The following is a 24,263-nucleotide window of genomic DNA, read 5'->3' on the forward strand; positions in this document are numbered from 1 at the left end:
TTTCTTTCTTTCTTTCTTTCTTTCTTTCTTTCTTTCTTTCTTTCTTTTATTTAGGAGACATCAACTAACTGTAGCAGGAATCATTTTTTCCATACTCCTGAAGTTTCCTTCATATAAAGGGAGCTCAACTGATGAAACCTCAGACCTCTACACCCCTTTCTTCACTCTGCTCCTGAGAGAGGGACTGGTTTATTTGATTGGTAAATTTGGGGGGAATAACTATGTAGGCTCTATTCAATTCTACCTTCTGCCTCTTGGTAGCAAGCTGTCAGCAGAAAGCCTGAGTTTTCCTGTGTTTGTCTCTAATGAAAGCTGTTCTAGGCAGAAACCCTATAGGAACCTTGCAATGTTGTCTACCTGAGTGGGCAGCTGTGCCTAATTCTAGGATTGAATATTAGCAACCCAACTTGGCTAAGAGATCTAAAGCCATGCCCTCATCTTAACTGCATCAGAAATGAAGGTTATATTCTTGGACTTTATATTTACTATTTTATTTATTTTTCAACTTGTTTAGAACTTGGGAGCCGAAAGGGGGTACTATTCTCCTCACAGACTCCAATACTAACAAAGAAGAGTTGCAAACAACTCTTTGCCACCATCCTCCAGTTCCTTCCCTCCACCAAAAAACCCCTAACACTTATTTATAGATACAACTTTATGTACATCTTCCTCATACTTTAAGAGCAAAAGCGTTCCTTTTCTGTATAAGGCATGCTGCCCTGTTTTCTGTTCTTCTTGCTCCCTAGCTACTGGCTCCCCTCTCAGATGTAAACATGCCCAGTTAACCTCTCCCATTAAAAACAAACAAGTAAAACCTATTCCTTGACTCTAGCTTCCCCTCTAGCTTCTTTTCTTTGTTGATGCAGTGCATTCCACTAAAATGGTTCTTGCCAAGGTCCCCAGTGTTAGACACTGTGTTGCCAGATCCATTTGACCCACTTTCCTGTCTTTAGTTACTGGATTTATCTGGTTTGTGACAGTGTTGGTCACTGCCTTTGTCTTAAAAATCTCTTTCCCTGGCTTCTGTGACATTGTTCTCTCCTGGGTCTCCTGTTTCACTGTCCAGGAAGGAGACTGTAAAAGTTGGTGTTGCTCAGACTTGACTTAGCGCTTCCCTTTCTGAATAATCTAACTCCTCTCTCCCAGCCCAGACTTTAAATCTTTCAGCCCACTCTGAACCCTCCTACAGGAGTGGTGATCTTTCTTTTAAACAAATCTGATCATGTTATTTTTCCTCTCAAAATCAACCAATTGCTATACAGGAACAAATCTGATTACTCAGGTGGCTTCACCAACTAAATATAATTTTTTTTCAAAGTATTGTTCCCCAAATGACCTACCAAATGGCTAGAGAATTAATACTATCTCCATAGAAATAAACCCTCTGTGCTAGGAACTATGCTACATTCTGGGAATACAATTATTATATGGTATCACTTGCTTGTGGAGCATAAGGAATAACATGGAGGACACTGGGAGAAGGAGAGGAGAAGGGAGTTGTGGGAAATCAGACAGGGAGACGAACCACGAGAGACTGTGGACTCTGAGAAACAAAGCAAGGGTTTTGGTGGGGAGGGAGGTGGGGGTTGTGTGAGCCTGGTGGTGGGTATTAAAGAGGGCATGTATTGCATAGGGCACTGGGTGTGATGCATTAACAATGAATCTTGGAACACTGAAAAAATAAAATAAAGTTAAAAAAATAGATACAGTTCTTGCCTTCTACAATCATGTAGTCTTGGGGGTGGAATAACCAGGTAAAATGATTATACTGGAAGTATGAAATTTGGAGGTATGAATTGTGGGATCATGCATACGATTGTTCTTTAAAGGCATGAGATTCAATGGGATCAACTATGGAGAAAGTGTAAGTACCAAAGAGGGCCTAGGACTGAGAACTGAGCCAGTCATTATACCAGAGTGAGGATGGACAGAGTTCTGGGCCAAAAATAGCTTAAGGCCTATTTTTATATAGCTTCTAGCTAAGAATATTATTTACATTTTAAAAGAATATTACTTTTTTTTTGTATAAAACCAAACAAACAAACAAACAAACAACAAAAAAGAAAATGAGAGAGTGGTTATATGTGGCCACAGAACCTAAAATATTTACTACAATATATACTACATAGAGGATGTGTAGAGGTGAAAACATGGCCAATGAAGTGGGAGGAGGACCAGGTGAGTTGGGTCCTGGACTAGCCAGGATGAAAGCTCTGAGTGTTTATATAAGGAGGAAACTTTAATCAGCAGGGAGAGAGAGAGGCAACCACAGTTTCAGCTATGTTGAGTTCATTGGTGAACTGGATAACAGTCTCAGTGGAGGGGCATGAAATCCCATTTGGAGGGGTTGAGTACAATAGACACCAGTGGGCTGGAGGGTGGAAATGACAATGGTAAATGATTCTCGAGTTGTTTTGCTGTGAAGCTGAGCAGAGTCGAGTAATGGGGCAGAGATTAGAGGGGATGTAGGCAAGCTCTTTCCTTTTTTAAAGGACAGGAAATAAGTTACAGCATGTTAACATTTTGGTAGTAATGGTCCAATAGAGAATAAGAATAGGATAACACAGAAGAGAGAGGGAATACTTTGGGGAGTATTGAGCTGAGAAAGGATTGGATTCAGAGCATAGGCGGGAGATGGGACTTTGACAGAACGAGGGACACTCCATTAATTATATGAGGAAGGGAGGTACAAGGGTAAATACAGATGTAGGTGGACTGATAGAACTGGGGAGGAAAGATTAGGGAAGTTCTCTTCTCTTTGCTCTTATATTTCAGTGCAGCATGAAGCAAGTTCACCAGACAGACTGACAGAAGAGGAGGTAGGCTGTTCATTATGTTGACTTCTTTGGTATAGCCATGATGCTGGGGATACTTGGGTTTACTAAGATATGGGAATAGAATTCTCATGTGAGTACAGTAGGGACAGAGGTGGGTATACAAGTTAAGGGTGTTTGAAAATAATGATTATACAATTGTCCCTCTTCTCTATGGGGGAGACATTACAAAACCTTTAATGGGTACCTGAAACTGTGGATGGTACCAAACTATATATACTACAGTTTTCCTATGCATGCAAACCTATGATAAAGTTTAATTTATGAATTAGGCTCAGTAAGAGCTTAACCACAATAACTAATAATGAAATAGAACAGTTATAATAATATACTGTAATAAAACTTATGAGAATGAGGTCTCTCTTTCAAAATATCTTCCTTTAATTAATGTATAATGTATTATTTGCTTCAGGGGTATCGGTCTGTGAATCATTAGTCTTACACAATTCACAGCACTCACCGTAGCACATACCCTCCCCAATGTCCATAACCCAGCCATCCTATCCCTACCCTCCACCTGCCAGTGGCCCTCAGTTTGTTTCCTGAGATTAAGAATCTCTTACGGTTTGTTTCCCTCCTCAATCCCATCTTGTTTCATTTTTTTCCCCTCTCTTCTCTCCATGACCTCCCCGCCTCTCAAATTCCTCATATCAGAGAGATCATATGATAATAGTCTTTCTCTGATGGACTTATTTTGCTTAGCATAATACCCTCTAGTTCCAACCATGTCATTGCAAATGGTAAGATTTTGTGGGGTTTTTGATGGCTGAATAGTAAGTGTATATATATATGTGTATATATATGAATAGTAAGTGTATATATATATGTGTATAATATAATATAATATAATAGTAAGTGTATATATATATGTGTATAATATAATATAATATTATATATATATATATATATATATATATATATATATTATATCTCCATTCATCTGTTGATGGACATATAGGTTCTTTCCATAGTTCGGCTATTGTGGACATAGCTGCTATAAACATTCGGGTGCACATGCCCCTTTGGATCATTACCTTTTTATCTTTGGGGTAAATACCCAGTGGTGCAATCACTGGGTCATAGGGTAGTTCTATTTTCAACTTTTTGAGGAATGTCCATACTATTTTCCAGAGTGGCTACACCATCTTCCATTCCTACCAACAGTGTAGGAGGGTCCCCCTTTCTCTGCAAAATATGTCATCTCCTGATTTGTTAATTTTAGCCATTCTGACTGGTGTGAAGTGATATCTCACTGTGGTTTTGATTTATATTTCCCTGATGCCCAGTGATGTTGAGAACTTTTTGGTGTCTGTTGACCATTTGTATGTCTCCTTTGGAGAAATGTCTGTTCATGTCTTCTGCTCATTTCTTGATTGGATTATTTGTTCTTTGGGTGTTAAGTTTGATAAGCTCTTTATAGATTTTGGATACTAGCCCTTTATCTGATATGTCATTTGCAAATATCTTCTCCCATTCTTTTGGCTGTCTTTTGGTTTTGTTGACTGTTTCCTTTGCTGTGCAAAAGCTTTTGATCTTGATGAAGTCCCAACAGTTCATTTTTGCCCTTGCTTCCCTTGCTTTTGGTGATGTTTCTAGGAAGAAGTTGCTGTGGCTGAGGTCTAAGAGGATGCTGCTTGTGTTCTCCTCAAGGATTTTGATGGATTCCTGTTTCATGTTGAGGTCTTTCATCCATTTTGTGTGTGGTATAAGGAAATGGTCCCGTTTCATTCTTCTGCATGTGGTTGTCCAATTTTCCTAACACCATTTGTTGAAGAGGCTGTCTTTTTTCCATTGGACATCCTTTCCTGCTTTGTTGAAGATTAGTTGACCATAGAGTTGAGGGTCCATTTCTGGGCTCTCTATTCTGTCCTAACAGTTTTGGAGTGGAGTCTTTGGGTTTTCCACATAAAGTATCATATCATCTGCAAAGAGTGAGAGTTTGACTTCTTCTTTGCTGATTCAGATGTCTTTTATTTCTTTTTGCTGCCTGATTGCTGAGGCTAGGACTTCTAGTACTATGTTGAATAGCAGTGGTGATAGTGGACAGCCCTGCCGTGTTCCTGACATTAGGGTAAAAGCTCTCAGTTTTTCCCCATTCAGAATGATATTCACTATGGGTTTTTCACAGATGGCTTTTATGATATTGAGGTATGTCCCCTCTATCCCTACACTGTGAAGAGTTTTGATCAAGAAAGGATGCTGTAGTTTGTCAAATGCTTTTTCAGCATCTATTGAGAGTATCATATGGTTCTTGTTCTTTCTTTTGTTAATGTATTGCATTACATTGATTGACTTGCAGATGTTGAACCAACCTTGCAGCGCAGGATTAAATCCCACTTGGTCCTGGTGAATAATCCTTTTAATGTACTGTAGGATTCTATTGGCTAGTATTTTGGTGAGAATTTTTACGTCCATGTTCATCAAAGATTTTGGTCTATAATTCTCCTTTTTGATGGGGTGCTTGTCTGGTTTTGGAATCAAGGTAATGTTGGCCTCATAAAATGAGTTTGGAAGCTTTCTTTCCATTTCCATTTTTTTTGAACAGTTTCAGGAGAATAGGTATTAATTTTTCTTTAAATGTTTGGTAGAATTCCCCTGGGAAATCATCTGACCCTGTACTCTTATTTGTTGGGAAATTTTTGATGACTGCTTCAATCTCCTTACTGGTTATGGTCCTGTTCAGATTTTCTATTTCTTCCTGGTTCAGTTTTGGTAGTTTATATACACCCATTTCTTCCAGATTGTCAAATTTGCTGGTGATAGTTGCTTATAATATGTTCTTATAATTGTACTTCTTTGGTGTTGGTTGTGATCTCTCCTCTTTCATTCATGATTTTATTAATTTGGATCTTTTCTCTTTTCTTTTTGATAAGCCTGGCCAGGAGTTTATCAATCTTATTAATTCTTTCAAAGAATCAGCTCCAAGTTTTGTTGATTTGTTCTATTGTTCTTTTGGTTTCTATTTCACTGGTTTCTGCTCTGATATTTATTATTTCTCTTCTCCTGCTGGGTTTAGGCATTATTTGTTGTTCTTTCTCCAGTTCCTTTAGGTTTAGGGTTAGGTTGTGTACTTGAGACCTTTCTTATTTCCTGAGAAAGGCTTGCATTGCTATGTACTTTCCTCTCAGGACCACCTTTGCTGTGTCCCAAAGATTTTGAACAATTGTATTTTCATTTTCATTTGTTTCCATGAATTCTTAAATTTCTTCTTTAATTTCTTGGTTGACCCATTCATTCTTTAGTAGGATGCTCTTTAGCAGCCATGTATTTGAGTTCTTTCCAACTTTCCTCTTGTGGTTGAGTTCTAGTTTCAAAGCACTGTGGTCTGAAAATATGCAGGGAATGATCCCAGTCTTTTGGTACCGGTTGAGACCTGATTTGTGACCCAGGATGTGATCTATTCTGGAGAATATTCTATGTGCACTAGAGAAGAATGTGTACTCTGTTGCTTTAGGATGGAATGTTCCCAATATATCTGTGATGTTCATCTAGTCCAGCATGTGATTTAAAGTCTTTATTTCCTTGTTGATCTTTTGTTTAGATGATCTGTCCATTTCAGTGAAGGTGGGTGTTAAAGTCCCCTACTATTATGGTATTATTTTCAATGTGTTTGTTTGATTTTGTGTTTAATTGGTTTGTATAATTGGCTTTTCCCATGTTAGGGCATAGATATTTAAAACTGTTAGATCTTCTTGTTGCACAGACCATTTAAGTATGATATAGTGTCCTTTCTCATCTCTTATTATAGTTTTTGGCTTAAAATCTAACTTACCTCATATAAGGATTGCCACTCCGGCTTTCTTTTGATGTTCATTGGCATGGTAAATTGTTTTTCACTCCCTCACTTTAAATCTGGAGGTGTCTTTGGGTCTGAAATGAGTTTCTTGCAGACAGCATATCAATGGGTCTTGTTTTTTTATCCATTCTGATACCCTGTGTCTTTTAGTTGGGGCATTTAGTCCATTTACATTCAGGGTAACTATTGAGAGATATGAATTTAGTGCCATTGTGTTGCCTGTAAGGTGAGTGTTACTGTATATTGTCTCTGTTCCTTTCTGGTCTGTTACTTTTGGCTCTCTCTTTGCTTAGAAGACCCTTTCAATATTTCCTGAAGGGTTGATTTGATATTTGCAAATTCTTTTAGTTTTTATTTTTCCTGGAAGCTTTTTTTTATCTCTCCTTCTATTTTCAATGACAGTCTAGCGGGATATAGTATTTTTGGCTGCATATTTTTCTCATTTCGTGCTCTGAATATATCATGCCAGTCCTTTATGGCCTTCCAGGTCTCTGTGGATAAGTCTGCTGCCAATCTAATATTTCTACCATTGTATGTTAAAGACCTCTTGTCCCGAGATGCTTTCAGGATTTTCTCTTTCTCACTAAGACTTGTAAGTTTTACTATTAGATGATGGGGTATTGAAGGGTTTGGGGAAAGTTTTCTGTGCCTCCTGGATTTTGATGCTTGTTCCCTTTGCCAAATTAGGGAAATTCTTTGCTATAATTTGCTCCAATATACCGTCTGCCCCTCTCTCTCTTTCTTTTTCTTCTGGGATCCCAATTATTCTAATACTGTTTCATATTATGGTAGCACTTATCTCTCAAATTCTCCCCTCGTGGTCCAGTAGTTGTTTATCTCTCTTTTTCTCAGCTTTTTTATTCTCATTTGGTCTTCTATATCACTAATTCTCTCTTTTGCCTCATTTATCCTAGCAGTAAGAGCCTCCATTTTTTATTGCATCTCATTAATACCTTTTTTTATTTCAACTTGGTTAGATTTTAGTTCTTTTATTTCTCCAGAAAGGGATTTTATTTCTCCAGAAAGCAATTCTCTAGTATCTTCCATGCTTTTTTCGAGCCCAGCTAGTACCTTGATAATTGGCATTCTGAACTTGACTTCAGACATCTTACTAATGTCCATAATGATTAGGTTCTTAGCCATCGGTATTGTCTCTTGTTCTTTTTTTTTTTTTTTTGAGGTGAGTTTTTTTTTGCCTTGCCATTTTATGTAGATAAGAATAGATTAATGAGAGAACAAAATACTAAAAGGGTAGCAATGACCCCAGAAAAATATACACAAACCAAATTGGAAGAGACCCAAAACCAGGGGGAGAAGAAAGAAGAAAGAAAAAAAGAATTATACATATGCTATATATATTAGACTGTTGAATAGAATAGAACAGAGCCACACACTTGATTTTGGATGTATTTTGGTCTGTTAGAAGAAACTGTCTCCCAAAATTTTAAAGAAAAAAAACTTATATATATATGCAAAAATGAGGGTAAACACGATGAAGGAATGGAATATGACTGCAAAGATGAAAATTTAAAAAGAGTTTAAAAAAGGAATTGATAAGACAAAAAGTTGGTTGAAGAAAGAAAAACAAAAGAAAAAAAAAACAGGAAAGAATGTGATCAGGCTGGAGACTAGAACAAAGCCATGTGTTAGATTTAGGGTATATTTTGATCTGTTAGAAGAAACTGTATCCCAAAATTTTAAAGAAGGAAAACCTATATGTATATAAAAAATAAGGTTAAATACAATGAAGGGATAGAATATGATTATAACAATGAAAATTAAAAAAGATTCTTTAAAAAACATATTGTTAAGATAAAATAGTTAAAAGAAAGGTTGAAATAGGAAAGAGGAAAAATTTTAAAAATAGAATAAGAAAAAACTTTTTTCAAGTTAAAAAAATTTAACTTGAAAAACTAAAGAATTGTGGGGAAAACTCCATGAATTCTATGTGTTGCATTCCCCTAGCTCTGGAGTTCTGCAGTTCTCATTGATTGGTCAACTCGTTCTTGGCTGGATGTTCTTGCTAATATTTTCGGGGACGGGCCTGTTGCAGTGATTCCCAATTGTCTTTGCCCAAGGTGGAATTGCACTGCCCTTGCCAGCAGCCAGGCTAAGTAATCTGCTCAGTTTTGCTTTTGGTAGCTTTTGTTCCTTGAACACTTTCTGTACAGCTTTGGAGGATGGGAGGATGGTGGCCCCCCCAATCTCTGGCCCTGTAGGAGCTGAGAGCTCAGGGCCCCTCCTCCTCAGTGTGCCCTCAGAGAAAAGCAGTCCGTCACTCTTGTCTCCCTGGTCTCTGGCCATGCTCTGTGTTCATCCAGCCTGTGACCGAGAGTCTCTATCTCTGGTGCAGAGAGATAGAAACGGTGCCCAGCCCTGTTCGGAGTCTCCAAACCCAGCAGATTACTAGAGCATGCTCCTGTGCCACTCCTCCCAGAGGAGGAAGGAAGGGGTCTCTCTGGATCTGCAACTTGTGGGGTCCCTGCTCGAAGAGGAGTAGCCCAACTGTGCCTCAGTCACAGTTTAAGGTAACCCTGAGCTGAGAGCCTGCTCTTTGGCTCCATCTCTGCAGCCGGTTTCCCCACTCTGATACTTGGGAGCTCTTCCACACTCAGGCACTCCTCAGGATCTTGTGGGTTCTGAGACCACACTATCCCTGTGAGGGCTCCACCCCTGTGTAGCCTCTGGAGTGATGTCCCTCAGTGGAGTGGACTTTCTAAGAGTTCTGATTTTGTGCTCCACTTCTCTACTGCTTGCCAGGAGCTGGACCCTCCCCCCACGGTCTATCTTCTAGTGTATTGCCTCAGATTCGCTTCTCCACACATCCTACCTTCCAGAAAGTGGTCGCTTTTCTGTTCCTAGAATTGCTGCTCTTCTTCTCTTCTCTCTCCTGTTGAGTTTGTAGGTGTTCAGAATGATTTGATAACTAGCTGAACTCCTGGGACCCAAGGATATTTAGGTCTCCTACTCTTCTACCATCTTCCTCCTCCCCCCGCCCCACTCAAAATATCTTATTAACCATACTCACCCCTCTTGTGATGATGTGAGATGATCAAATCCCTATGTGAGGAGATGAAGTGAGGTGACTGATGTAGGCATTATTCTGTAGCATTAGACTACAAGTGACTTTGTGAGGATATGTGAGAAGCAGGATCATCTGCTCCTAGACAGAGGTTGACTGTGGGTAACTGAAATCATGGAAAGCAAAACCACGGATAAGAGGGACTACTGTACTGATCATTTTAGTTACTTAAGGAGGGAGAAGAGGATATGAGAGGAGCAGGATAATGAGCTGGAGGAGGTCTCCATGTGGTCAGAGAATTGCTGGAGTGGGTATTCCAGAGTAAGTGAGATAAGAGAGGGAGGGGCTTAACACTGGGATTTGGAAGGAGGTACTGTTATTGACGACAAGACCTGGGTATGGCCATAGCAGGGATAACAGGGTGGGATGGAGGAAAATCTTGTTGGACAGAAGTTATAGGAGCCAGAAGTCTGAAAGCTAGTGGGCTTATCCATCTGGATTTTGATGTCTCCAAGATAGTGATGGGATTAGGGATAGAAAGGAAGACAGAGAGCTTGCTGCTGAAATTGTCAAAGGAGGAGATGGTGATCAGACGGCTTTAAAATGGTATCCTTTCAAAGGTAATACAAATGAGTTAAGAGTAATTTTGGGATTGTCTGGTTCACTGGAAATTTTTTACGTTAAAAATATGTCTCTTATTGATTTGAATGCTAGCTTTATTAGATACACAACTTACAAGTAAAGAGTGATTAGGATGGCTCTAAGTTGCACTTTCTGCCAGGAGATCTATGCTGTCCAGTTTAGTAGCCATTAGCCACACGTGATGTTATGGAGCCCTTGAAATATGGTTAATTCAACTGAGGAATTCAACTTTAATTTATTTCATTTTAAGTTATTAAATTTAAATCTAAATTTAAATAGCCATATGTGAGTTGTGCCACCATACCACAAAGGAAACTGAAAAGCTCAGTCACCCAGTCTTGCTTCTATAGTGCTGGTTAACATGACATGACAGATTTGAATTGGATTCCATTATTGTTCTATGACACTGAGCTGCTGTTCCAATCTGCTATAAATACAAACCTACAAGTCACATGCATCCCTACCTTTATTGTCTCATCAAGTTCTGAAAGGGTCAGACGAGGTGTTGTCAGAGAATCCAAAGACATCTTCAAAGAAGTGTTCACCTCTTCCATTTGTTCCCTCACTCTCTCGTGTTGTTTCTATGGGAACAAAGAATAAGCGAGAGTGGAAGAGAAGGTCACTTTAGAGAATGCATCAGGGAGTGTGGTCAATGTCACCTCCTGTCTTTGTGCTCAGATAAATCTGGGTTCCTCTCCCAGCCCCACCACCTAATTGTTGTGTGACTTTGGGAAATTCTACCCATGCCACATGCAGTTTTCTCATTTATACTATGGAGATAACAAAAGTGAGCACTTTGGGAGTTTGAAGCACTTAGTTATGATTTTTACTTATAACACCATCATCTCAAAGAGACTGACCACTTCAGAGAGAGGCGTTGACTTTTTCTCCATAAATGTAAAGTGGACGCTGGACACAGGATTTTACAGAGGCTCTATTTTTGAGTAAATGGAAAATGAAGTAATTCAAAAAACCATTTATCATGTGGTGACTTTGGGCCAGGCACAAATATATCATTTGGGTAGTAATAAAGCATATACAAACAAATCTTAATGCTCTTTAAAAAATGTAAATGGCCCTACTATTAAATCATGAAATCGTGATCTCCCATCCTAGCACTTGGAGCTCTTTATGTTAGATGCTCAGACTTTTTGAGGAGGGAAGTGGCCCAAGGGATTTTTTGATGAATGGTTTAATTTCTACCTTCACTGTTAGGTTCTAGAAGCTGGCACGTTGTGATTCTGAAGAAATATTAGAAAACTTCAAATGAATTTGGAGTTTGAAAGAGCCAGAATGATACTTCAAGAGGGAAAAGTAAAACTCATTTTACAGTCTGGGTAAAAAACGAGTTGAAGTTACTTTAGAAACGGTCATTTGAATGGGAGTTGAAATACATGACTTACGGTATAATCTAAGATATCATGGGAATAATTACAGAAGCCCAGATATAGAGGGACATACTTTAAAACTTCTGAAGTTCATCTTAGTGTCTTTCGTGCTGCCTGTGGTCTTTTCTAATTTAGTGAGAAGGAAGACAGAAGCCATCTTCTCCAAACGCATTGCTAGAGGGGAAGATATAGGTCCAAGGACAGGAAAGAATCCCATTCGAACATCTTCTTAATGCAAGAACATTACAAAATCAATTTCCCTTCAAAATCCATCAGGCTTAATACAGTGTGACTATCTGAGGTTAATTATTCTTGTCTCTTCAAGGAGAGGTAGTTACACAGTGCTACACAAAAGCAGTATTTTAAAGCATGGGTATTGAACTATATGTAAGGAAAGGAGGTGAAAAAAAAGTTGGTATTATTTAGCTCCTTCAGAGCCGTTTTCCGTTTACAGAATCTGAGATATGACCCCTGCCGGAAGGCTCTTGTATCTGGTCGCCTTAAGGGAATATAGCTAAAACCTGAAAGTTAGAGCCAAATTTCAAAGCCCTGTGCTAACAGCACTGAGTGAGAAGTTCATTTGCAGGAGCTGGGAAGTGATATGCTTCACTCTCAGGGGCTTATCCCTTATCATATGCCGGACTCATCACAGATAACATTAGACAGAAATGAATAAAATTAGCTTTGAAACAAATATACTCCCACAGAATGAAGGTCAATATGAACACAATAATTATGAAAATGACACACAATTAACACTATCAGGCCTGTTCAGTTTCCATCTCACAGATGCAAAGAATAATAAATTTCCCAAGCCTTACAAAAAATGAGAGAATCAGGTCTGGGAAGGCAGAGCTTTGCTTTAACAGACTCTCTAAAGAGTGCTTTCCAAAACACAGAATCTTTCATTCATCTGACAAAGATTTTTATCATTCTATTACCCTTTGGGGTGAGAGCGGGTGGCGAAATAAATCATGTAATTATTAGTTGTGTGGCTACCGTCTGCACATATCAAAATGATTAAACTGTGTGGTTATTTTTGGTTTTGTAAAAAGATTGGAAATTTGCCGTTATTCTTTTGCTGTAGGTCTAACAGTGAAATGTGAAATACAACACTTAGGCGGGGTAGGGAAGGCAGGTCTGTTAAGGGATGATCGCGATACTGAAACGGGAACGGCACAAGGTGCATTATGGGGTTGCTAAGGAGAGTACCTGTTAACCTGGGCCTGGGGAGGGTGAAGGGAGGGGAGGCCTCCCAGAGGAGGTGATGCCTGGGCTATCCCTGCGAAGGAGAAAGGAAAAGGAAGTCTGTGTTCCAGGCCTATGGGGTTACTGGAAGCATGATATTGCCTGAACTGAACATGGGAGGCAGGGACTCCGCAACAGGGAAGGCCAAGGAGGCTGGCGAAGGGTGGATCAGAGAGCGTCCCTCGTGGCATGTGCAGGGGCATGAGCTATCCTATCGGACAGGGTCTCGAATGTTCTTAACTGGGAGCCACAGTAAAAAATGAGATTTATATTGCAATGCTGAAGCAGAAAGGCGATGAAAACCATACCTTCTTATAGATGATGTGCTTTGAAACTTTCTGTTCTATTCTTTCTTTTCTTTTTAGAAAATGCTGGTTATTCAACTAAACTTCAATTAAAAAAAAAAAAAAAGGCTGGTTCCAACCCTCCCATACTTATTTTATGATCACTCAGTGGTTCACAAGCTGCAGAGTCAGAGGCACTGCTATAGGGTCAGAAGGAAAAGACGAAGGGTTTTACCACAGTGAGTAGCGCAGTGAGAACCGTGACGGGGGCAGCTGCTCAGGCTGGGTGGGACAGGGAGGTGGCAAGGGAGCAGGAATGGAGGGTAGAAAAAGGGGGGCTATTTTGGTCTCTATCTTGGCCATCGCTATTCTTAAAAAATGCTGGCTGAGGGACTGCTCCTATTAGAAAATGGTGGTGCTAAGGGCAATTCACTTTTGTTTAGGAAAATTTCCAGTGACTTACTGAGAGTTGGTGATGACTGATAATCAGGGTGGAGAGTCTCACTTAAGTTGGTTTTGGCAGACAATAAAAGCAAACATAACTGAATTAATGAACTTGCTCATAGTTGCTTCCTAGTTTTTGACATTGCTATTTCACTCTGATCTTTATAAGTACGTCCAAGATGCACGTGTCTTCCTCTCAGAAGATTGCTCCTCTGCATGGTGGTGGTTGTGGGTTCATGCATTGCTTGGAACAGCCATGACCGCCACCAGATCTAAGCCCCCTAAGGTGGGCATGCACGGATCCTGCCCCCATCAGTATGCCCGCCTTTGCAAGCTATGGCTACGTCTGGGAATTTCTCTCATCTCTTTGTATTTTCATGACCTTTGGCTTGAATTAGACTCCCTATCCCTGGGGCTGCCAACCAGCCCGGCTGTGAGATTTGCTTATCATACCTTTCCAAAAATTACACATACCCTTCTAAAACATGGTTCTGGGTTGCTTTGGTGTTCTAGTGCTCTCAGTTTAAAAAAAAAAAAAAAGGTAAACATAGAAATAGCACATTGCTAACTCACTTGCAAGAACATCCTATCCATACGCACAGACACAAGCCCCAAGAACAATTACATTCTTACCCACGCAGAAGCTCAACAATTATAATGCGTTCAACTCAATTTTAGGTGCACACAGTGACATTAGCAAATTACGGTGGCAAAAAATGCATAACTATTTTAAATATACGAATACTTGAATATGTCAGCATTTTAAGGAATTGTATGCCAACCATCCCTTCCTGTTAGAACTTTGTGTGGTATATGTCTGAAATGCATTTACAGGGAACGTGTCCACTGTACCTCGTGGTCCCGCTGCTTGGCTGCTGTGGCTCTGTTCATGTCTTCGGCATCCCTGACGTGGTCAAGAGCCTGGTCCAGGGATTCCTGGAGGTCTGACAACTTAGCACCGTAGTCATCCAGTTGCTCCAGGACGACAGGAAACAGGGAGCGAGTGTCATTGTAGAGCCGCTGCCAACTCTCAGCCTGGTTCAACACTGGGAAGAAATGGACACAGAACCTCAGCCTGGGCTTCTCCTGCCTTCTCTCCCTCCATCCAGCAGTTAGCAAAGCCACAGATTTGTCCGGCCATGCCTTCCCTAGCAATAGAGACTGAAGTTGTTGTTCATAAATATAGTCCTGCGTTTTATACTTGGAGAAAGAAATACAAGGTTATAGAGTCTGAGAGTCCCAGGATGACAGTCAGCCCCCCCCCCAAAAAAAAGTCTGATTAGGTTTTCCAACGAGATTATGTTTTTTGAGAAAACCATGTCATCATTATGCTGTGTTTATTATTACCCAGATTATTCATAATTTTATCAGACAAAGGGGTATGGATATACTATAGTTTTACTATTAAAAAATAGGAGTGCCTGGGTGGCTCAGTGGGTTAAAGCCTCTGCCTTCGGCGCAGGTCATGATCCCAGGGTCCTTGGATCGAGCCCCACATCAGGCTCCTTGCTCAGCAGGGAACCTGTTTCCTCCTCTTTCTCTCTCTGCCTGCCTCTCTGCCTACTTGTGATCTCTGTCAAATAAATAAATAAAATCTTAAAAAAAAATAACCAAAGTTATCTTATCTGCTACTGACATTTTCTCTATTCTCTTCAGGCAATTGTCTATAGGTAGCTTCTTTAGGTCAAACCTAAACCTTTGTTTAGGGTGGTAGGAAGAGTCAATGGCAGTGATATATTCTTAAATTCTGTATATGTCTTAATCTTTTGATAAAAGTAACATGCATTGATTACATGTCTTAATTCTCTTTTTCCTCCAGGGAATATCTGTCTGACTTTTCAAGGTTTTGTGTTTTTCCTTCATTAGTGTGAGCAGAAGACACACGCTCATGACTGAGTAAAGAAAGTGGTTAAAAATGCATTGACCAGGCAGAAGGTGGCTATGTGTGAGATGTGATTGGTTTCACTTCCCCAGGGCAGACTCGTTCCATTCTAAAACAGGCAAAAAGTGTGGAAGCATTTGTGACATCAGAGCTCTAGCTTTCCCGAGCACTGGCTTCATCCTGACCCAGAAATGGGGCCAGAGACTCTTCTTGAATTCTTACTGTTTCTAAGACTTTATACATTTGTTATGATAACATGCCTTTAGGTGAAGAATGTTCCTCTTCTAGAATAGTCACAATTATTTTTAGCAGAAGTTGATAGTAATGATCCTAGGGAAATAATGTAGTACATGTGTTCTTAACCCTTTTTGTACCATGGGACCATTTGCAATCTAGTGAAGCCTTCAGGCCCCTTCTATCATGTATTTTAAAATATGTAAAGGGGCGCCTGGGTGGCTCAGTCGTTAAGCGTCTGCCTTCAGCTTGGGTCATCATCCCAGGGTCCTGGAATCGAGCCCCGCTTTGGGCTCCCTGCTCCGTGGGAAGCCTGCTTCTTCCTCTCCCCACTCCCCCTGCTTGTGTTCACTCTCTCTCTGTCTCTCTGTCAAATAAATAAGTAAAATCTTAAAAAAAAAAAGTAAAATAAAATACATAGACTTAAAGCGAAGACCAAGATATTAAAAAACAAACTGGTGATACAACAACACATGTGCTTATTTATTAAGTCTGAAATAACAAGATCTAGAGGTGGGACTAATAACTACACAATTTTGAATTACTGATGAACTGAATGTTGTGAGATCAGACTACAGCTAAAATCCAATACCCAGATCCATGGCTTCTCTTGTTGATTGTGTGGATTAAAATTGATACAAATTCTTTGCAACTCTTCCTATCAAGAGGAGAGTTAATATGGGCGGGTCTGGGCCTGTAGGATAGATAAGACACAATTGAGTTCCGTTCTTGTCTTCCTAGAAAGCTGCTGCCCTGTGAATGAGCCTGGGTGAGACTCCTTGAGGGTAAGACTCCAGGGAGTCTTACAATCCTGGGTAAGGCCCAGTAATCCTGGATAAGGCCCCAGACATCAGAGGGAGCCCAGCCCCTCCTACATGGAGCAGAGATAAGCTGTCCAGGTGGAGTGGAGCCCAAATTGCCAGTGAAATCATGAACAAATAAATGATAATTTTAAATGAATATGTTTGGGGTGCCTGGGTGGCTCAGTCTTTAAGCGTCTGCCTTCAGCTCAGGACATAATCCGAGGGTCCTGGGACAGAGTGCCATATTGGGCTCCCTGCTTACTGGGAGCCTGCTTCTTCCTCTGCTGCTCCCCCTGTTTGTGCGCACTCTCTCTCTCTGTCAAATACATAAAATCTTAAAAAAAATGAATAATTTAGAGTGAGTTGCTAGATAGTCATTGACAACTGATAGAGTGGCCAAGTCATAGGTTTGCTGATACTACTGTGGTTTCTTGCCTACATTCATCATTGAAGGAAATGTTAAATTTGTGCTGGAGGTTAAAAGTCATTAAAAGTCCTTTCATGGACCTCAGAACAGGAATGTTGCTGGGCTTCGCCTTCGCCATATATTCCTTTTATTGGAGTTCTGAAAAGTGGTTCCCTTTAGTTTTTCTTCTCTTGTTTTATACGTTTTCACCAACTATCAAGTCCCTATTTCTTCTCCTCAGGAGTTTAAAGTCTACAGATTTTATGTGGAATCTCAGTTCTTTTTCAAAAGGTCAAGGTTGGGCCTGGATTTAAAAATTTTGACCGTTCAGGCTGTCCTGATTCCTTGAGGTCACGTATAAGTTCTAAACAGCTGCATCTAGAGGAACCTGGGTGGCTCAGTCAGTTAAGTGTCTGCATTCGGCTCAGGTCATGATCCCAGGGTTCTGGGATCTAGTCCTGTGTTGGGCTCCCTGCTCAGCGGGGAGTCTGCTTCTCCTTCTCCCTTTGCCCCTCTCCCAATTCATGTGTGCGTGCATATTCATGTCCCCCCTCAAATAAATAAATAAAATCTTTTTTTTTTTTAAGATTTTATTTATTTATTTGACAGAGAGAGAGATCGCAAGTAGGCAGAGAGGCAGGCAGAGAGAAGGGAAGGAGGGTCCCTGCTGAGCAGAGAGTCCCGGGGCTCTATCCCAGGACTCTGGGATCATGACCCAAGCCGAATGCAGAGGCTTAACTCATTGAGCCACCCAGGCGCCCCATAAATAAAATCTTTATAAAAAAATAACTGCAAATATTGGAGATTGCTTGCTTTGACCAAACATTCCCCTGTAGCTCAGCATCCTCTCTTGGACCCACAAAGGAAGCGGACACATGCTGCGCCTTAGGAGTTGAAAACACCTACGTTCGTGGGCTTCATCTGCTTCTTCATCCACCAGCTCCCTTTGCGTGAGAAATGGTTGACGGCGTCTGATCTCCTCAAGCATCTTCTGGGCCAAGACCAGCTTCTCAGAGATTTCTTCAGAGGTAAGTTCCTGCTCCTCCCCATAATAGAGCATCTTGTTGTTGATCTCTGAAAGGAAGGGCACAGTGAGAGAAGAAAGCAGGGTGGGGTGTCTGGGCATTTTATGGGGGATGCCACTGAGAACACGGACAGTGAGGGCAAAGGGCAGGGCTGATCCTGAAATGGAAAGAGGGTTTCATTCAAGGACAGTGTACTAAGGTTCATCTGTAAATACTGGTGTCAGCATTGGAATTCACCATATATTCCAAGGAGAAGTAAAACATGAGGAAACAACTCTGCTTCCCATTTGGTGTCTTCAGAATGGGAATGGGATTAATATAAAGCCTGTCCTGACTCCAGCTGTGTCTGGTTTCCATAGTAATTCCTGAACATTAACATTGAAGGCACACAAATCTGGGGTTTTTGATCAACATTTTATATAAAATATATAACTTGGAAAAAAATCCTCTGAGGCATCTCCTGTCCTTTGTAGGATGTGTTAGAGATACTAATTATATTTTAGCCAAGGTTCTGACCAAAGCTCTAAACCAGAATGAGAGTATATTGGTAGTTGTTCAAGTGGATCTTTCAGATTATTCTATAGACCAGATATAAAAATAGAGGTTTGTTATATTGTGATGTGAGTTTTTGTTCATTTATATATATATAATATAAAAATATACATTATATATATGTCATATATATATTATATAAAAATATACATTATATATATGTCATATATATAAATATATATTTTATATATATAGTGTATACACACACACATACTTTGCAATTGTTATTTGCCTTCTGTAGTATGACTGTCAAGACTGGGCCATTTTGATTATGGGTCATTTTCACCCCACTTCTGGAGAATTTTAGAACCAAAGGGACTACTGATGGTCAGAGGGATTAAATGCATTGTCTAAATACCTGCAGAGCTGAGTCGTTCTCTGACTTTATCTTCCTACTAAATATGATCAGATGAAAGTTATGTAATTGCACCTTGTCCTCTGACAGCTCTGGGAGGAAGTATTTTATCTTCCTGGCATAAATGAAATTGTGTGTCTGTGGTTTACTATGATCTATGCGGTTGGCCAGACGAGATGGGTAAACAATCACTGGTGTCACATCAGTCATACCAGATAAGGGCTTGTATTTTATGTGGATAATGGCTTGAAGGTCACCAGGAGTTATTTTACAGATGGTTGGGAAAAAGGAATGACACACTGTTGGTCCTGCGTAGTATCCCTGACTTCTGAAAGAAAGGAGATAAACGGGGAAGGAGGTTTTTGAACACTGTAAATATTACTGAGAAAGTTACAGGGAAACCAAGATAGGCTAGAAACAAAACTATGAAGGGATTAAACATTCACTTTTCAAGTGAAATCTGTAATCTTAGCTCCGGAAATAAATGAAACATAGATTTCCCGCGTCCCCTCTTAGATATATCACTCACATCACTGACTTCTTTGGCATTTTGATCCAAATATTACATTTTTAATTCTGGCCTGTTTTAGCCATGTCTGGTGTAGATTAGAAAAAGGAAATGTAGACAATAACATATTTGCCTTAGTCTTGGAGACTATTCATGCATTATTTTTAAAAGGTAAACTGATTGAAATTATTGTTTCCCATTTACATGTATCTTTTGTATTTCTTTCATCTTTCCTATGCTGAAAGGGTCACATAGAGGGCTTAGATCCCTCCCCAGTGAAACATGGTAGAATAAAAAATTTACAACAGCAAAGGTGAATTACTTTCTCTGCATGGTTTACTAGGACCCTGGCTTGATTTGCTGCCTAGAGGGGTATTTATTTCTTAATTAGATGAGGTCAGCTCATCTAGGTTCAATCTTACTTTTTGAAAAAAAAAATCAGTAATAACTCTAAAATGAAAAAAAAATTATTGGTAGATGCAAAAGCATGAAACAGTGAAGATGGGATTGGGGGGGTGTTTGAAATGCCTGCTGTTTATTTTTATCATGTATTATAGCCACCAAAGGAAATACAGCAAATGTCTAATCTTAGTTCCATTCATTCTTCTGCCTGAAATATGTTTCCTATACCTCTGGATAAAGATGTGACTTTCTCACTGTGGGCTCCTTTACTGCTATTGTGCCCTGAGATGCACTTGATGTTATCACCCAGCTCTTAATATATAGGATAAAAGCTATGGAAACACACAAATACTGTATCTTTGCAGACTGTGAGGCAAAGAAATTCTCTTTATTTTAGAACAAGTGAAAGTGCCTGTTTTCTGTTTCTGGCTTTCAGGGCTATTAAGATAGTCTTCAAATACAGCCAACACTTATCAGAAGTTAGAGCACAAATAAGTACTCCTCTAAGAAGGAAGAAGGTAAAATCTGCCACAATGCTTTAGGGCAAAGAAATCTAACATGCAGCCTCCAGGCTTTTGTCTGGCTTGGGGACTGGAGCTTGTTGCCTGCTTGGTCTTCGGGAAATGGCATTGTAGGGAGAGCTTAGGACAGTCTGGGTTAGTGGACAGTTCCCTGCCACTCTAAAGGTAGGGTTTTTGCTGCAAATAGTACAGAAAAACATGACCCCTACTCAACTCTTGCATTTTAGAGACACCATAGCATTCCATTTCCTTGCTGGAAGGGTATTCTGGCATTCCACTTCCTTGAAATGCCTGGAAAGGGAATGATTCCATACATTTATTCTCGATAACCAACAGATAGTAAGTAGGGATGAGTGCTCAGAAATCCTAGATGGCCAAACTGGAAGACCTTATATGTAATACATATAAACTATCATAAATGCATATATATATATTACCTTACCTGTAACAGTAGTTCCTGGCACAGAGCGAACACTAACAGTAGCCATATTTTTGTTGTTAAAACACAAATGATTCCTTGACATTAAGCGGCATGAGAAGAGAATATGTTTACCTTTAATTTTATCCCTCATATCATGAGCTTGCTCCACAAGATATGTTGCGTGGTTAATGGTATCCATGCTTTCCTTCTGAGCCAGTTTGCCCCTTCTTGAGACTTGACTTTCCTGCAAATAATTCATATAAACAGCAGCTTAAATTTACGAGAAGGGAATGTTCTACCTGCGCATGCGATGGTGGGTGGGCATAATGTATTCCATAAACATAAATTTCCTTGGCATGGGGAAGTTATATAACATATAAAATGGCCCCAGAAATCACACGTGAAGGCTGATGGGATGATCAGCTTTAGAATCGCAGGATGCTATAAAATCAGCTGTGTTCTCATGCCATCAGTCACAGTTTGGTCCAAACCAACCGCCTTTCATATGCAATCTACCCTTGGACTTTTTACTGTAGCTCACAGTTCCAGACTAGGAAATGACCCAGGTCTGCAGACCAATCTGACTTTGTGCTGGCAGAAGAGCTTAGAATTTCACAGGGGCAATTGTTGAGAAAGCAGGCAGACCTTGAAATGCTCTCTGCGTCCAGTGGCTCCTGGGTGGTCCAGCCAGCGCTGACACTGAATGACCACAGAGATTTAAAGGATTATGCTGACTGGGCTCAATGCTGTTTTCGGTGCTGTGTTCCAAATTCCCATCAACACTGATGGCACTCGGGTACAAATGACCACTCAGGCAGACTTGGCTTGGAGTGAATGAGACTCTTCTCTGAGAAGTGGACTCCGCTCTCTTCACTAAGGAGTTTCTGTTTCCGAGCTCCCACGTAGTATTTGTCAAGATGAAATCCCGACTCAAATGCAGCTTCTGGAAGCACGGGTGGGTGTGTATGTGGACGTGCATATTTCTGCGTGTGTAAGGACGGAAGTTCATCTAAGAAATGGCTCAAGGCCAGGACACTGGCCTGTATGCATGGCGTTGGGGACGTGTCCTGTGTACTTCCTTTCAGCATTAGAAAGGTTGGCTCATGGGCTATATATAAGTGGAGAAGGAGTTTTTTTGTCTGAACTTGGTAGATGTCCCTTGGCCTCATCTGGTGCTTTTCAGGCTCAGTTCTCTACCAAAGCGCTGCAGCATCTGAGCAGAATGCAGGGTGGCCTCTCCCCGAGCGTGCTTGTAGACCCGCTGCACAGTTTCACTGGGAGAGGGGAGCGGCTCTGTCCTCCCGTGTTCCAGCCAGAGGATTACTCCATGACTTTACCTGGAAAAGCTCTTAAGCTTCCCAGGCATAAGCCACAGAAGGGGCCCTTAGCCAAGGAAGACAAAGCAGAAATAGTATCAGAGCAAACACATGCCCAGAGGATTTTTATCAAGCCAGTTCCAGATGCCTTCCATATAAAGCTCGCTGGGCAGCAGTAATGCGACCATCAGACGCTTCCCGAAACAGTGGGTTCTCTGGACTAACAGACACCTGCATTCTGCATCATTGGCGTTCCTTCCTCCAATGCCCGTCTTCCTCTTGCCTTGTTCTCAAGCTTTCCAGAGATACAAAGTCTGTGCCCATTTTAAAATCATATGATGCAGAAACTAAGATGAATCTTATTCTGACGTCATCCCTCCCTGCTTCTAAAAATTATGGACACAAATATTTAAAACATCTAGAAATTTTCAACAAGTTGATTTTTGATCTGTTTAAATTATATATTATATAATATTATAATATTATATATTATATATATTTATATTTATATATATTATATATTTATATATTTAACTTTGGCTTTATCCTTCAAAGAAAAAGGCCTTTTGTGATTACTGTAGTCGTTTAACTTATTTCTTTTAAGGAAACTTTGAATTGAAGCAATGAAGGGCTGGGGAGGCTGGAGGGCGTCTAAGAACACTTCTTTCTGACAAACACCAGAGGGCGCTGAGACATACACTATATATTTGACCAAGGACTCAGAGGTAAAGAGGACTGCCTACCTATCACTTTAAATTGCAAACTTATTGGCCTTCATAGATAGTGATGCCTTATTTGAAAGTTTTATTTTTTTCTGTACCTTTGCTTATAGAAGAAAAATAACAGTATAGCCCCCTGGTCAAAAAGATGCACCTTGCTTTAAGAAGAGCTGAAATTAAAAATTAACTGACAGCTATAAACTGATGAATGGTTCACATTACAAATAGATGAAGCATTTACTCCCCTCAACAGCAAAGTCTCCTCGTACATGTTTGACATAAAAGTGACAAGAACTTTTTGGTAATACAAAGCATGGAGGGGAGTGTATCTAGACTGCTGATTAAACAACAACAACAACAACAACAACAACAAAAAACCAGGGTGTCTGGGTGGCTCAGTCATTAAGTGTCTGCCTTTGGCTCAGGTCATGATCCCAGGGTCCTGGAATCAAGCCCCGCATCTGTTCAGCAGGAAGGCTGCTTCTCCCGCTCTCACTTCCCCTACTTGTGTTGTCTCTCTTGCTGTGTCTCTCTCTGTCAAATAAATAAAATTTAAAAAAATTTAAAAATCAACCAGACTAAGTGAGGATGATAATCAACATGTAGGATAATCACATATGTTATTGCTTATGCTATGACACTTTTCAAAGTGAAAGGGGAAAATTCTAGGAATCATTCTGGGAGACAAGCATAAATAAGGACAGCACCGGATGAAACAGTAATGGAAATACTGGTGTGCCATTTCAGTATGTGTATAGGGATACCTACTCTGGGTTTCCTTACCTCCAGAACACAGATGGCTTCTAACAACTTTTCCAGACTGGATCTCTCCTCTGAGCTACAGACTCAAATCTTTCTCTAACTACCCTCTGGTTAGTAGAAACATCCAGATTAATCTATTCTGTAATTTTATTTTTTGATATTTATTTATTTGTTTACTTATTTAAATGTAATCTCTACCTCCAATGTGGGGCTTGAACTCACGACGTTGAAATCAAGAATTGCATGCTCTACTGACTAAGCCAGCTGGGGGCCCCCATTCTGTAATCTTAGAATAGTCATTTCTTCAAGCCAGAGCTTTCTCCTTATTACTTCTCATGTCCATTGGTCACCCAGTTGTTCTTACTCTGCCTGCCATTCTTGCCTCTCTTCCTGTTCCATACGATCACAGTCTTGACTGATACCTGATCACTATAAATTCTTCTCAAATGAAGGCAAGGTAGCCATCAACCATGCTTGTCTAGACTCCAGAGGCAGTTTTCCAGACTAGTGCTATCCGTATCTTCAGAGTTCTTCACTCGCTAATCCATCATTCCCTACCGAAGAGGAATGTTTTCGAAATTTCAAATCTGATCAGTTCATGGTTCTATGTAAGTACTTCAGTGTTCTCCAAAGTCCACAGGATGAAGTCCACATGTTCCTGAGTGTGGTGGTCAAGGTTCCTCATGATCTGGCCTCTGA

At 40.2% G+C, this 24,263-nt stretch overlaps 1 protein-coding gene across 2 annotated transcripts in view; it reads right to left on the reverse strand.

The window, feature by feature from the left end:
- LAMA4 (laminin subunit alpha 4) overlaps window positions 1-24,263 on the reverse strand; it is a 144,318-nt gene that overhangs the window by 50,150 nt on the left and 69,905 nt on the right. For both annotated transcript variants that reach the window (XM_032858354.1, XM_032858353.1), the window contains exons 9-12: window positions 20,900-21,011; window positions 17,890-18,057; window positions 14,511-14,704; window positions 10,759-10,875 (exon numbers count right to left, since the gene is read on the reverse strand). In XM_032858354.1, coding sequence (XP_032714245.1) covers window positions 10,759-10,875; window positions 14,511-14,704; window positions 17,890-18,057; window positions 20,900-21,011 — 591 coding nt within the window. The remainder of the gene's footprint in view (window positions 1-10,758; window positions 10,876-14,510; window positions 14,705-17,889; window positions 18,058-20,899; window positions 21,012-24,263) is intronic.

The sequence above is a fragment of the Lontra canadensis genome, unplaced genomic scaffold (assembly GCF_010015895.1).
Source record: "Lontra canadensis isolate GAN:19392208 unplaced genomic scaffold, GSC_riverotter_1.0 scaffold14, whole genome shotgun sequence".
In the NCBI taxonomy this organism is placed as follows: Eukaryota; Metazoa; Chordata; class Mammalia; order Carnivora; family Mustelidae; genus Lontra; species Lontra canadensis.